At 39.0% G+C, this 16,415-nt stretch overlaps 1 protein-coding gene across 2 annotated transcripts; it reads right to left on the bottom strand.

The window, feature by feature from the left end:
* Positions 1-7,695: 7,695 nt before the first annotated feature.
* LOC141658643 (uncharacterized) lies at positions 7,696-11,034 on the bottom strand. Of its 2 annotated transcripts, none has more exons than XM_074465544.1 (4): positions 9,313-11,034; positions 9,033-9,221; positions 8,487-8,947; positions 7,696-8,409 (listed from the first exon to the last, which is right to left on the bottom strand). In XM_074465544.1, the coding sequence occupies exons 1-3, from the start codon at positions 9,626-9,628 to the stop codon at positions 8,673-8,675; spliced, it is 780 nt and encodes a 259-aa protein (XP_074321645.1). In that variant the 5' UTR covers positions 9,629-11,034; the 3' UTR covers positions 7,696-8,409; positions 8,487-8,672. The 2 variants fall into 2 exon arrangements, with proteins under 2 accessions (XP_074321645.1, XP_074321646.1); XM_074465545.1 differs by having other exon boundaries at positions 9,060-9,221.
* Positions 11,035-16,415: the final 5,381 nt, after the last annotated feature.

The raw sequence follows: 16,415 nt of genomic DNA, 5'->3' as shown, positions 1-16,415 counted from the left end.
TCAGAATTACATGTTAGCGTCGCGAGATTTAACTAAATTGGCTTTTAATGGTAACTCGACTCGATCTATGCAAATATAAAAGTGCTCTTAAAAAGGCAATTAAAAGATTGATTAATTGATTGTGTAGTTGGTCAAATTGGTCGGTCATGCAAACGTGACAGGTACTCAGAATGATCTGAGCTTACGTGGTCGAGTGATCAAGCACGTAGGCATCAAAAGCTTAGAGCAAGGTCTAGAATGCAAAGGGAGAAGAGAAGAGCGGACAGTCGCGTGAAAAATATGTGAGGCAAAGGCCTCTATTTATACTAAAGACACGGAGGAATTATGGTAAGAATAGGATATGGAAGGAAAGATCCGGAAACAACCAACTTAGGTTGAAACACGAAAACTTGGACAAAAAGAAAGCCCTGAGAAGAGGCACAACAGGTGCTGCGTCCCTTGGAAGAGGCGCATCACTTACGGCGTCCTTTCTCGAGTAGTATCCTTCTGCGCAAGAAAACGCGTTTGACAGCCTGTCGTATTGTAGGAATAACATTCTCTACAAGACTCGGTTTAAGATGATTTTGGTGGCGTTGTAAAGATAAAAGAAAGATATAGAACTTTCTGTGAAATAGGCTAGACCCAAAAAAGTTGTTATCACCTCGTAAAACGGGCCTAAATGTCGAGTTGTCATTTTAACTAAATGAAATGCACATTTTGTAATGTAAACTTTAGTTTTAGCCCAAAGAAGTGACATGGGACTCAAAATGAGATATACTCCTAACATTTCATGACATCCTAACCTTAGGTAGACAAGCACATTACTTTTTGACTCGGGATTTGACGGTTTTTAGGAAATGAAGACGGTTTTTGACCTGGACTCCAAATGTATTCTAATTACTGCCAAAACGACCGTAATAACACGTAGATGACAACCAAGAGGTAGACAAGAGTATATGAGTTACCTTTTATTAACCGATTTACAAAACGTCATAAAATCGCGACATATGTTAAACATGCGGCCCAATTCTCTTTATTATTTAACCCGGTAAAAATTGACATCTCACCCCTGGCCTGGTTCAGCACGGGTAAAATGTCAAGGGGCAATTGTTAGGCCCAGATTAGCCTGGCCTGACCATAACCTGGCCTGACTTTACAAGGCTGACTAAAGAAGACGAAGACCGGACCATTCTAGCTATTATTGCAATCAGCTTGCCTTATACTGAAAGAGAAGCCTGAAGGAAAGCATAGAATAGCCTGGAAGAGCTCTCGAGCAGGCTGTATTGAATTACCAGACAATGTGACTATCACATAAAGGAAATGATCATGCCCTATTTTCATGGAAGACCAAGTCCAATTCCAAAAGCATCTTATTCCCATATAACTGATCGTATAAAAGGAAAGAAGCCCACGTTCATTGAAGAGGACTCAGTCAAGCGGATTAATAGGAGGTGTGCGCTATATTTCAGGAAGTAGCTACCAACGGCTAAGAGGAACGTTGAACAGCATCCAACGTTATCATTTGAGAAGTATAAATAGAATGAAAACACAATTGTAAAGGATATACACTTTTTGCTTATTAATCAATATATATCACAAATTATCCTCTATTTTCTCTCTAGTATTTGAGTTTATACGCATGTTTGTATTTAGCCTATATTAAAAACATAATAACACAATTTATATCATATTCTCTTCTGTCATTCGTTCATACTTTTATTTCTAATTTATAGAACTAGATACCCTGATCACGTAATAAATAGGCCGGATCCTTTCAGGAAAATCCTGCTAAAACAATTGGCGCCCACCGTGGGGCATCTAGTTCTTCAACAAATAAAATTCCCTTATCATTTTTCATTTAATATTTACACAAAAATGGTGGAACTTACCGCAGAACAACAATTAGCGGCTGCCCTGGCCAAGATCAAAGAATTGGAGACAATCCAAGAGAAGGCAGCCCAGGCAGAAGCAGAAATTAATAGGCTGAAAGAATCTGAGTCTAGCCTGAAGAAAAAATTGGAAAATCAAGCTTCAGGATCCAAGACCAGATTCGAACCAGGAACCCCATTTTCATCCATTATCAAAAACATAGACTTCTCCAATTTTGGAACCCCGGAGAAGGATACATTATCCGATACCCCAACCATTCCCAATCATGAGACAAACAAAACTGAAGCAGCAATAATGATGGCCATGCTTCAGGAAATCCAAAAACTCCACAACAAAATAGAAAACATACCCGAGTGCCGGACCACTGGGTCAAGTAGAAGTTGATGACTTTGCGAGATTCACCCTTTGCAGATGAAATTGCAAAGATTGATCTTCCCAAGAAATTTACTGTCCCATCCATGAGAACTTATGATGGAACCTCCGATTCACAAAATCATGTTGCCATATTCAAACAAAAAATGTTGGTCGCCTCAATACCCAAAGTGAACTCGGGCAAGTCCGCATGTGCAAAGGCTTTGGTACAACCCCGACCGGAGCAAACATTACAATGGTTCATCAATCTCCCAAATGGAGGTATCAAGAATTTTGCAGAATTAATCAATGCCTTCAATCAACAATTCCGAGCAGCAGAGATATATGGCCAAGAGACCCGAAGAACTGCTCAGGGTAAAGCAACTTCCTCAAGAATCTCTCAAAGAATTTCTCGGCCGATTTGTCAAAGAAAAGGTAGCCATTCCCAGTGTGTGATGAAGAGACAGCGTAGAAGCCTTCAGCAAGAAGTCCCGCTGACAAAGGACATCTATGCGGACCGACCAAGAAAGCATGCCCAACCTTTGCCACTGCTCCCCATCGCCTTAGAGCATGTCGATTAGAAGAAGATCTCAACTTCGTAACGAACTCATCCGGAGGAAAACAAGTCTATGGACACACTAACAGAAAAGCTCCTACCGTAAAGGAGGCAACCCCAGATCAAGACTCTATTCCAGGCCCGAAAGATCTGAAGTCAACATGGCACAAGAACACAAAGGTAACCTTTCTAGCTTACCAACTATTCCCGAATATAACTTCTCTATTAATACCGCAGATTAATTAAACTCCTAGAAAGCCTGGGAGACACAAATCGATGGCCCAAGAAATCCGACAATCCCAGGAAAGACCCAACGAGATGGTGTGACTTCCATCGGATATCGGACACACCACGGAAGAATGCATCCAAATCAGAAAAACAGGTGGCATATCTCCTCAAGAAAGGTTTCTTGAAGGATTTAATCCAACAGCCAAAGAATAAAGATGAAGGACAAAACAAGAGAGATCCAGGAAACAGCAGAGACCCTCCTCCTCCTCCCCCCATCTATGAAGTCAAATTCATAAATAGAGGATTATAAATCTGTGGTCTGACCAGCTCAGCTGCCAAAAGAATATCCAGGGAATCCAGACTTCAACCTCCTTCCAGACCCAAGTCATTGCCCGCTATTACCTTTGATGACTCGGACCTGCAGGGAATATCAGATCTACACCATGACAGCCTGGTAATCACCATGCAAATTGGTAGAGCAAAGGTATCAAGAATCCTGATAGACGGAGGCAGTTCAATCAACCTGGTGATGCTTGACGTCCTTAAAGCTATGAAGATAGACGAAGGAAAGATCATCAAGAAATCCAGCGTCCTGGTTGGATTCACTGGAGAAACAAAGAACACCTTGGGAGAAATCAGCCTGCCAACCTATGTGGAAGGCGTGGCTTCATATGAAAGATTTGGAGTAATGGATTGCCTATCCTCATATAATGTAATCCTGGGCAGACCTTGGATCCACAATGTCAAAGCAATCCCATCAACATACCATCAATGTGTGAAAACTCCAACAGAATGGGGGATAACCACCATCAGAGGAGAACAGAGGACGGCTCAGGAATGTTACACTCAGGCTTTGAAACCCTCAAAGTCAGGTAAGTCCCTTGCATAGCAATTAAAGTCACCCGTCAGGAAGAATATATAGCACAATCACAGATGGAAACAGGAGAAGTCACATTAGACCCGAATTCCCCGACAGAAAGTACTTGTAGGGTCGATGCACCCGACTCAATCGGACCAAATCGTCACTTTCTCAAAACTAAAATGTCTTGTTTTGCTTGGTCACATTTTGATATGACTGGTATAGATGCTGATGTTATTACTCATAAGTTAAATATTGACAAATCCTTTAAGCCTGTACAGCAAAAGAGAAGAAAATTCGCTGCAGAGAGGCATGAAATCATCAACCAAGAAGTTGACAAGCTACTAGACATGGGAATGATCAGGGAAGTAATGTATCCTGACTGGCTTGCAAACGTAGTAGTCGTCCAAAAGAAAAATGGCAAATGGAGAGTCTGTGTAGACTACACCGACTTAAACAAAGCCTGCCCAAAAGATCCATTTCCCCTGCCACACATCGATGCAATGGTAGATGCCACTGCAGGCCACGAAATGTTAACATTCATGGATGCCTCCAGCGGATTCAATCAGATAAAAATGCATCCAGCAGACCAGGAAAGCACAGCTTTCATCACTGAAAGAGGTATATATTGTTATACTGCTATGCCCTTTGGATTAAAAAATGCAGGTGCAACCTACCAAAGGCTAGTCAACATGATGTTCAAAGACCAGATAGGAGACACCATGGAAGTCTATATAGATGACATGGTAGTCAAGTCAAAAAAGGCAGAAGACCACGTCAAAGATCTGGAAGTAGCCTTTCAAATACGGAGAAATTCAATATGAAGCTCAACCCACAAAAATTCCACTGAGTCTCAAAGAGGCAAATTCCTGGGCTACATGGTGACAAAAAGAGGAATAGAAGCCAGCCCTGAACAGATCAAAGCTATTCTGGAGCTAGAACCACCAAAGACAGTCAAAGACATACAAAAACTGACTGGAAGAATAGCGGCCTTGAACATGTTCATTTCAAGATCATCAGAGAGATGCAAATCATTCTATAACCTACTAAGGAAAAACAAGGACTTTCAATGGACCCCTGATCATCAGACCGCCTTTGAAGACCTAAAGATATATCTATCCTCTCCTCCCCTGCTGGCAAAACCAATCAAAGATGAGCCCCGACAAGTATACCCGATCCACAAAAACCGTCGGTGCGGTCTTAGTCAAAGAAGCAGACGGACAACAGCACCCCGTCTATTATGTAAGTAAAAGTCTACTGGATGCAGAGATCAGGTATGACCTGCTTGAAAAATATGTTTTAGCTTTAATCATGAGTTGCACAAAATTAAGACCATACTTTGAAAGCCACCCTATAATAGTCAGAACCAATCTTCCTATCAAATCTGTACTTAGGAAGCCGAATTATCCTGGACAAATGTGTAAATGGTCAAGATGAAATAAGCACATACAACATAACATTTGAACCAAGAACAACAATTAAGTCACAAGCACTAGCAGACTTTGTGGCTGATTTTAGTCCAACCCTAGAACCCGACCTAATAAAAGAAGTAAATAAACGACCAAATGACCAGCAGACCTAGAATGGACCCTATTTGTCGACGGTGCAGCCAACATGAGGGGCACAGGCCTGGGAGTAGTACTAAAATCGCCACAGGGGGATAAGATAGTACAGGCTATAAGTTGTGCATTTGAAGCCACCAACAATGAAGCAGAATACGAAGCCCTTATAGCTGGACTAAAGGTATGTATTGACTGGGTGTACAAAACCTAAAGGTACGTCTTCGATTCCCTCCTTATTTCAAATCAAGTAAATGGGATATATACAGCTAAAGACTCAAAGATGATGCTTTATTTGGATGTTGTTCAAATGTTAAAATCAAAATTTCGCAATTTTAATATTGACCAAATTCCCAGAGATTTGAATACCCAGGCCGATGCTCTAGCCGGCCTAGGATCCAACTTCAGTCCCCTAGACTTCGACAAAATACCCATTGTACATTTACTAGAACCTGCAATAAATAAACAAAATGAAAGCTTCCCAATTTATATTGCCAATTCTTGGACAAAACCCTACTATGATTGGCTACAACAAGGAATTCTTCCCCCAAACAAGCAAGATGCCAAAGCACTAAAAATAAAAGCTGCTTCATATACTATTATTGACAACGTGCTTTTTAAGAAATCGCAGGCGGGCCGTACCTCGGATGCCTGGAACCACAAGAAGCCGAAAGCAGATATTATCAGAAATCCATGAAGGATACTGTGGAAATCATAAAGGTGGAAGAAGCCTGGCAAGCAAAGTACTTAGAACAGGATATTATTGGCCTACCTTGAGAGTTGATTGCCTGGATTTCAGCTCTAAATGCAAAGCTTGTCAGATTCACGGACCATATATCCATCAGCCATCTGAGGAACTACATTCCATATCCGCACCCTGGCCATTTATGAAGTGGGGCATGGATATAGTAGGAAAACTACCTCAAGCACCCGGACAGAAAGTTTTCATGCTAGCAATGACTGATTACTTCTCCAAGTGGATAGAAGCTGAATCATACAGGCAAGTTAAGGAGAAGGATGTCATAGCATTCATCAAACACAACATCATATGTAGATATGGCATCCCCTCTGAAATAGTATGCGACAATGGCACGCAATTTGTAGGAAAAAGAACAATGACCTTCCGTGCTCAATGGAACATCAATGCAACATCCACACCAGGATATCCAAAAGCTAATGGTCGTGCGAATCCAAACAAGGTGGTAATCACCGCATAAAGAAAAAGCTGGAAAGAAGAAAAGGCGGATGGGTGAAGAGCTCCCCCCGGTCCTTTGGGTGACGGAACCACGCCTAAAACATCCACCGGCCAAACCCCTACTCCTTGGTCTATGGATGTGAAGCGATAATCCCGGCGAGGTGGACATTCCATCACCCAGGATGTAGCCCGAACACAATAACAAGCAATATACCTCTAATGGAGGATAGCCTGGACTTAACAGAAGAGCTAAGAGATGCAGAAAGCATCAGATTAGCAGCATATCAGCAAAGAGTTGCGAAAAGCTACAACAAGACTGTCAAAGCCAGGGTATTCAGGGTAGGAGATCTTGTCCTCGGGAAAGTATTCCAAAACACAAAAGAAAAGAATGCTGGCAAATTGGCCCCAACCTGGGAAGGTCCCTATCTCATTGATTCAATAGTCGGCCAGGGAGCTTACAGATTACAAACCCTGGACGGCGAAATGATCCCAAGACCCTGGAATATTGCACATTTAAAACTATTTCACATATAAAATACACCTCTCAATCCAGGTATAATTCTTCACCTTGACATTTCTTGCCTGGAAACTACATGTATGATACTTGCAATTATATGAATAAATGTCGTATATGATTTCTTCAAATTATGTGCCCAAGTACTTATCTATGTTCTCATATTTACTTAGTGAAATCTTCAATACTTGTTTTACATATTGCATTTTTAAAACAAATCTTAAAGATTGGGGGCCACCCCCATCAAATATCCAACTGATATCCAAATTTCAGTTGCAAAACAGGCCTTAAATATTGAGCTCCACTTAAACATACAAATCTGGAAAACTCCTTCCTGACTTGTATAACATAAATGGGTCATAAGCCCTCCAGACAGGCAGGGGACATAAGCCCTCCAGACAAGCAACAACCCCACCCATAATATATAATAAAGACTGGCCAGATCCAGCACAAAAACTGGCCCGATCCAGTCACAAAAAAAAAAAAAAAAAAAAAAAAAAAAAAACTGGTCAGATCCAGTACACATCCAACATCACAAAAGTACTTTGTCAGAACACAAAAAGAAACAAACAAAGACCAAATATTTATTCATCCAAAATAATTGGCCTTACCACACACCTAATAACCATCCATTCCAGGGACATCCCCCCTGGATGGGCCAAAAAATGTTTCTAAATATTCATTCCAGGGACATTCCCCCTGGATAGACCAAAACCTAAAAGAAAAACAAAACTAAGTTATCTTTGAGCCAGTGACCGACTCACAACCATCCGCCATTTCCTGGTCATCAGACTTTGCCTTGGAAGGAGGAGAATCCACTTCTTCTTCTTGACCCATACTGGCCAAATCAGGATACTGAGCGTCCAAAGCTATCTCATCCCGGTCCGGATTCCAATTAGCCCGGTCAGACTCCGGATCCCTCATAGCATCGACCCGGCCTTTCCCGAAGAAGTACTGAGCAGCATCAGCCAACCTCGCCTCCACCAATTCCTTTTCAGCAGCAAGCTCCTCATTCTTTCTCAACTGATCCTGCATTGCCTGCTTCTCAGCCTCCAACTCTTGCCTGACATCCTTCTCAGCATTTTTTGCAGCCACCTCACAAACTATAGCAGCCCTGGTAGCCTCCCTGGCTGCCCCCAACTGAGATTAAAGTACTACTTCATTACCCCTGGATGTGTGCAGGTCACGGTTAAGTTTATCCAGTTTTTCCTCCAAACTAGAAACCCTGGCCTGGGCATCCCTGAGCTGACAAGCAGTAGCCAACCCGGCATCCAATCCCTACATATATATAAAATCAATCAGCCAAATACAGGGCAAAACAAAAAGCACATGAACAATTAAAAATATCCCTTTACAACTAACCTCCCTAGCCTGGGAAGCAAGTTCAGCAGCCCTTGTTACAAGAGAAGTCAGAATAGAAACCACTCTGGTAGACGACTCAAGGGTACTAGCAGACAATAGCTGGTCGCTCATCTTTGCAGAAAACTCATCTATCCGTGCCCGGGCATCATCCATGTCATCAATCCTAGCAGGCACTTGCCTTATACTCCTAATTGGCTGAGCCTGGATAGGCTCTCTCTCTCTCCTTCCTCCTCTTCCAGGATAACATCTTCCCTCTTTCTTTTCTGAGCCTGGACGATCTCCGGTGACGCTACCCTGGGTGGATCTTGAGGAGGCTGAACATCAGAAACCAGGATATCAAGCGTTTTGTCACTCCCACTAGCCTCCTGGCTCTTGGACTGTTCAGCAATCCTAGCCACCCCAGCCTTCAAGTCCTTTGCAGAAAAGCTGGCCAACCTAGCAGAAGACCTAAATACTGAATATACAAAAAATATACGTGAGTATCAAACGAGAAATGACAAGAAGATAACAGTTAACATAAAGACATACAGAAGACGTACAGGAAAGAGCAGTGGAACTAGGCTTGCCTTTGGGTACTCTAACCCCAGTCAGCTTGGCCTTCATATACCGGGGCAACAATTCCCTGCCCAAACTAGCTGGCCAGGTCCTCTCTTCCTCAGGAATAGCAAGGAAAGCCTCTATCCTGGAAATAGCTTCCTCATCAAGAGGATCAAAACTCCAGTCAGGAGCTGCAAAAACCGTCAAAATTACACAGGTAAGAATCAAAATCCACTAATCTCATGTAATATATATTGCAAAATAAAAGTACAGGGAACCTACCACTCTCCAAGGGAGGATATCTCAGATAATCAAAGCCTGATCCCAGAGTCTCAGTCCGGACAAACAGGAAAGTCTTTGCCCAACCTTTATCATCTCCAGAATCCAAGTTAGTGATTAATGGAGACATTTTTGACTTGATTCTCAAATTAAAACGACCGTCAACAGGATTTTTCATGTGATATATTGCCTTGATATCATTAATAGTAATTACAAGACTGTGTTTAGCACATAAATTTTCAATAGAATGGACAAGTTTCCAAACCATTGGCATAATCTGAAAAGGTGATACCTCCATAGCACGAATGGTGTCAATCATTAAGGGAGTAAAAGGTAACTTACAGCCTGCTTTGAACGCCCATTCAAAAATATAGAACCAGCCAGGTGATACCCTGTTAGCCCTGACCGGACAAGACTCAGGGATCCATACCTCAGTTGACTCAGGAATTATTTTCTTCTCCCTTAGAATCTTGTCATAGTTTGTTTTTAGTAAGTTTTCCTCAGGGAAAGAAGAATCCAGAGATTGAAGAGCGAAAAAAAGAATCCACGATACTTGAAAGCCACAAAGACGAGCGGGAGGATCAATTTCCCTCACCTCTTCCTCTTGGATGTCTGTGGGTTCGGCTCAACAAAGAAAACATCTCTCTGGGATGCAGGACGTTTTTTGGCTCCCATGTCTTTTATTGTCAGATTTATTGTGATGAAGTTAAATTATTTAAAGAGTATAAACTAGCAGAACAGGATTGCTGAGAAGTAGGGAAGAATTTCAGAAGAAAATTTAGCAAAGAAAGTGGAGGAAAATTGGTGGAGAATAATCTCGTCCAATTTACCGTATTTATAGAAGATGAGCAACGGCATGAAAACCCTAGAAATTGCAAAACTCTCAGCATGACATCACCTAGCCGTTACAGTGTCCAACGGTAACTAGGAGTCTAAGAGTCATTGATTAAGTATAATTCTCTTTATTATTTAACCCGGTAAAAATTGACATCTCACCCCTGGCCTGGTTCAGCACGGGTAAAATGTCAAGGGGCAATTGTTAGGCCCAGATTAGCCTGGCCTGACCATAACCTGGCCTGACTTTACAAGGCTGACTAAAGAAGACGAAGACCGGACCATTCTAGCTATTATTGCAATCAGCTTGCCTTATACTGAAAGAGAAGCCTGAAGGAAAGCATAGAATAGCCTGGAAGAGCTCTCGAGCAGGCTGTATTGAATTACCAGACAATGTGACTATCACATAAAGGAAATGATCATGCCCTATTTTCATGGAAGACCAAGTCCAATTCCAAAAGCATCTTATTCCCATATAACTGATCGTATAAAAGGAAAGAAGCCCACGTTCATTGAAGAGGACTCAGTCAAGCGGATTAATAGGAGGTGTGCGCTATATTTCAGGAAGTAGCTACCAACGGCTAAGAGGAACGTTGAACAGCATCCAACGTTATCATTTGAGAAGTATAAATAGAATGAAAATACAATTGTAAAGGATATACACTTTTTGCTTATTAATCAATATATATCACAAATTATCCTCTATTTTCTCTCTAGTATTTGAGTTTATACGCATGTTTGTATTTAGCCTATATTAAAAACATAATAACACAATTTATATCATATTCTCTTCTGTCATTCGTTCATACTTTTATTTCTAATTTATAGAACTAGATACCCTGATCACGTAATAAATAGGCCGGATCCTTTCAGGAAAATCCTGCTAAAACAATGGCTATGGAATAAATTGTGGCCACTCCCTTTGTTACCCCATATCAAACTTCTCTTTTGGCAGCTATGTAATGATGCATTGGCGACAAAAGGTAATATTGTATCCTGTATGGTATTGACGGATGATGTTTGTCCATGATGCCGTAGTTGTAAGGAGACTTGTCTCCACACAGTTATGGGTTGGGAGGGGGATGGGTTGGGATTGGAGTTGAGGGAGATATCGGGTGTGGGGAAGGTGAGGGAGTGGGTTGAAGAGGTGGTACGTGCGATGGAGTGGGGGGAGTGTCTCGAATTCGTAACGGGGCGTTAAGAGAATTGGGAGCAACATAATAAAGCGGTGTTTGAATATGGAGAGTGGCGGGCTGATAGGGTTGTGAGGCGAGTGAGGGAGATTATCATGGAGACGAGGGCGTCCGATGCACGGGTTTGTGAGGGTTGTGATGCTATGGCGGGAACGATTGATGGTTCTAGAGGTGGGTGTAGTGTGGGTGCGGTTGTAGCGAGGGAGGGATGACAGGATCCGACTGGTAGTACAATGAAGGTGAACGTTGATGCATGGATTTTGAAAGACGTTGGTATTGGATGAGGGGAAGTATGTCATGATGCGAGGGGAAGGATGTCATGTGTTGTTTTTCAGTTGGCGGAGGATAGGGAGCCAAAGACTACGGAAGCACTGGCGGTACTGTTTGGGTTGCAGGAAGCACAACAAGCGGGGTTGAAGAATGTTATTATGGAGGGCGATTGTTTGGAGGTGATGGAAGACTTACAAAGTCGCAAGCAAGATTGAAGCGACATTTCTTTGATTTATCGTGACATTTATGTTCTTTGTAATGGGTTTGAATCTTTGTCTCTTAGTTTTGTTCGTTAGAAGTTTAGTAGCATAGCTCATTTGTTAGCGCACTTCAATCCTTTGCATTTGGGTCGTCGGGTCTGGAATGATGTCAGTCCCATGGATATTGTTTGTTTCGCAAAGGCGGATTTGAATGATAGAAATTAACCCGCTTCTGGGTTTTCTTCAAAAAAAAAAAAAAAAAAACAAATGGGGTAACCGAGTAACAAATATCTCATGGCTACGGTATTTAGGAAGTACTCCCTCTATCCTGATCATTTGTTATCTATTGTATTTAGCACAAAGACCAAGAAAATGCAAGTGTATGTCTAACAAAGTAATATAATATTATTATTTCATCCACTTACACCCTATCTTTTACATATAAACTTACCAAAAATAGAAATAGATAACAATTCACATGGAAATAAATAACAAATGACCGGGACGTAGGGAGTACATTATATGGTTCGACTACAAGTTTATTCCTTTTTCGTCAAATCATACAAGTGTATTCTAAGAGTATATGGCCCTGTTCTTTTGGACTTAATGTCACTTAATTTAAGTTCACTTTAGATCCAATAAGTTCAGTTCAGTTCAGATCAGATACTATAAGTTCAGTTAAGATGCTATAAGTTCAGTTTAGATCATATAGGTTCAGTTCAGTTCAGTTCAGATCCTATAAGTTGAAGTCCTATAAATTCAGTTTAGAAAAATTATATACGAAATAATTTTAAAAACCGATGCAAAAATATTTGACATTTAATTATTCGATATATATATATATATATATATATATATATATATATATATATATATATATATATATATATATATATATATATATATATATATTTATATATATATATATATATATAGAGAGAGAGAGAGAGAGAGAAGGGTTCTTCTAAGGCCACTACATCTAATAAGTCCCTAAGTCCTTATAAGGGCCTTTGGATGGAAGGGGTGGAGGGATGAGATTACATCTCATTCAAGGGTCACAAATGAACCTCCCTAATCTCCCTCCCTAATTGTGTACAACTCCACCTAATTTTGTACAACTCTACCATCATTCTAATCTCCCAACTCACTTCCTCATTCACTCATCCTCTCTCATTTCTCACATTCACTCTTTCTCTCTCATTTTCTCCCACCCTCTCTAAACAAAAAAAAAACCCCAAGTTGATACAAAATAAAAACAAAACTAAAACAAAAAAAAACCCAAAAAAACCCCTCCACACACCGACCCACCTGCTGCCCACGACCACCCCACCACACACCACACCCGACCCAAAACCCGCCAACACCACCAGACCCTCCAACACCACCGACATCAGCAACAACAACCAACAACAACAACAACCCGCCAACAACAACAACCAACAACAACAACAACCCACCTTTACTCCCCTTTCACTCGGCGGCCAGATCTACGCCCACCACCATTCACCTCCTTTTCGCCTCCCACCGTCGCTGACCCAACACCACCCCACCACACACCACACCATACAACCAAAGAATAACCAACAACAACCAACAACCCAACAACAACCTTCCTTCCCTCGCCCCCTCCGTTCGCCGCCTCCTCCTTCCCGCCGTTGGTGTTGTCATTGGTATTCATGTCGTTGGTGTTGTCGTTGGTGTTGGTGTTGATGTCGTTGGGGTTGTCGTTGGTGTTGTCGTTGCAGTTGGTGGTCACCACAACCAACCCGACATCCCTATTTCTCTCCCATTTCCCGCCACCTACAGCCACCCTCACGGCCACCCAGACCCACCACTCGACTCCTCTCACCACCCTCGACCTAGATCTGTCCATACCCAGACCCAAACCAACCCGCAACCCCTTCAAAAATGAAGCCCTAAACCGGGTCACCAAAGTCCTTATATTCGTTCAAATTTCAAATTTGAAATTTCAGATTTGTTTTTTTTTTTCGTTTGGTTTTTGTTTTTTGTTTTTTTTTTTAGATTTTAGATTTGCTTTAGGATTTGAAGGTGTTGTTTTTTTGTGATTGTTATTTGGTTTTTTGTTTTATTATTGTTATTATTGTTATTTGGTTTTTAATTTTTGTTGGTTATTGTTATTTGGTTTTTAAATTTTTGTTGGTTATTAATTTTTTGTTGGTTATTGATGGTTGTTATTTAATTTTTTTTCAGATTTAATATTTGTTGATTAATTACGATTTTTCATATTTATTTAGTTTTTATAAAAGTTATACTATTTACGACTAAAGTTATACACTTAAAACATTAAAGTTATACATTTTATGACTAAAGTTATACACTTTTTACATTAAAGTTACACTATTAACATCTAAAGTTATACATTGTATAAATTGAAGTTATACAACCATTCAAGTTTGTTTTGTTGGTTTTTTTGTTTGGTTTGGTTTTGGTTTTTTTTTGTTATTTGTTATTTGTTTTTTTTTAATTATTGGTTAATTTTTTATTATTGTTATTGAAGTTTTTTTATTGTACTTTTTTGACTTATTGGTTTTTTTAATATCATCTTCTTATGTGTTGTTTCAAATTTGAATTTATAGTTCTTAAGTTATACAATTTTGAACTAAAGTTATACAAATTTGGACTAAAGTTATACAAAAAATGACTGAAGTTATACTCTTATGGAATAAAGTTATACAATTTTGGACTAAAATTACACAAATTTGGACTGAAGTTATACAAATAAGGACTAAAGTTATACAAAAATGAACCAAAGTTATACAAAAATGAACCAAAGTTATACAAAAATGGATTAAAGTTATACAAATATGGATTAAAGTTATACAAATATGGACTAAAGTTATACAAAAATAGACCAAAGTTATACAAAAAAAGACTAAAGTTATACAAAAATTGGACTAAAGTTATACAAAAAATTGGACTAAAGTTATACAAAAATGGACCAAAGTTATACAAAAATGAACCAAAGTTATACAAAAATGAACCAAAGTTATACAAAAATGGACGAAAGTTATACAAAAAATTGGACTAAAGTTATACAAAAATGAACCAAAGTTATACAAAAATGAACCAAAGTTATACAAATATAGACCAAAGTTATACAAAAATGAACCAAAGTTATACAAAAATGAACCAAAGTTATACAAAAATGGACTAAAGTTAGTCCATATTTGTATAACTTTAATCCATTTTTGTATAACTTTAGTCCATTTTTGTATAACTTTGGTTCATTTTTGTATAACTTTGGTTCATTTTTGTATAACTTTGGTTCATTTTTGTATAACTTTAGTCCAATTTTTTGTATAACTTTAGTCCAATTTTTGTATAACTTTAGTCTTTTTTTGTATAATTTTGGTCTATTTTTGTATAACTTTGGTTCATGTTTGTATAACTTTAGTCCATTTTTGTATAACTTTGGTTCATTTTTGTATAACTTTGGTCCATTTTTGTATAACTTTAGTCCTTATTTGTATAACTTTAGCCCATATTTGTATAACTTTAATCCATATTTGTATAACTTTAGTCCATTTTTGTATAACTTTGGTTCATTTTTGTATAACTTTGGTTCATTTTTGTATAACTTTAGTCCAATTTTTTGTATAACTTTAGTCCAATTTTTGTATAACTTTCGTCTTTTTTTGTATAACTTTGGTCTATTTTTGTATAACTTTGGTTCATTTTTGTATAACTTTAGTCCATTTTTGTCTTAGATGAAAAAAAGTATCTCACAAAAAAAAAAACGAGATTTAAAACACGAAATCTTAAAAAAACGTATAACAAGAAGAGATTTAAGAAAATGAATAAAAAATGAGAACTAACAAAATAAAAGACAACTAAAATAAAATAAAAGACAAAAAAATTAATGAATGGAAAAAACAACTCAAAACATACAAATTAACACAAAACGAAAAAAAAAAAAAAAAAAAAAAAAGGTTGAAGAAGAAAAAAAAAAAAAAAAAGGCGATGAGGCGATGCGGCGGGGTGGCGGCGGGGGGGGTGGTGGGTGGTTAGTTGGTGTCGGGTGGGGTGGTGGTGGGTGGTGGTGAATGAAGACGAGAGGAGTGGGTGATTTATTTGGGTTTTTGATTTATTTGGATTTTTTGGGTTTTTTATTTATTTGGATTTTTTGGGTTTTTTTTTTATTTATTTGGATTTTTTGGGTTTTTTTTTTGAGGTTTTGAGAGAAGAGAAGAATGAAATGTGTGAGATGAGAGAGAAATGGGTGGGTAGAAAACAAATATATAATAAATTAGTGGTTAATTAAGGTGGATTAGTAAAGTGTGTTAATTAGCTTCTATAATGACTTTGGGTGGGTTCATCTCATCCCTCCATCTCCCTCCATCCAATGGCTCATAATAGAAACATGGACTCAAATATATAAGTGGCCTTAGTTGATCCTTCCTCTCTCTCTCTCTCCATCTCTCTCTCTCTCTCTCTCTCTCTCTCTCTCTCTCTCTCTCTCTCTCTCTCTCTCTCTCTCTCTCTATATATATATATATATATATATATATATATATATATATATATATATATATATATATATATATATATATATATATATATATATATAGAGAGAGAGAGAGAGAGATCT

This window comes from Silene latifolia, chromosome 6 (genome assembly GCF_048544455.1).
Source record: "Silene latifolia isolate original U9 population chromosome 6, ASM4854445v1, whole genome shotgun sequence".
Lineage (NCBI taxonomy): Eukaryota > Viridiplantae > Streptophyta > Magnoliopsida > Caryophyllales > Caryophyllaceae > Silene > Silene latifolia.
This window is presented reverse-complemented; position numbering and strand designations above follow the sequence as displayed.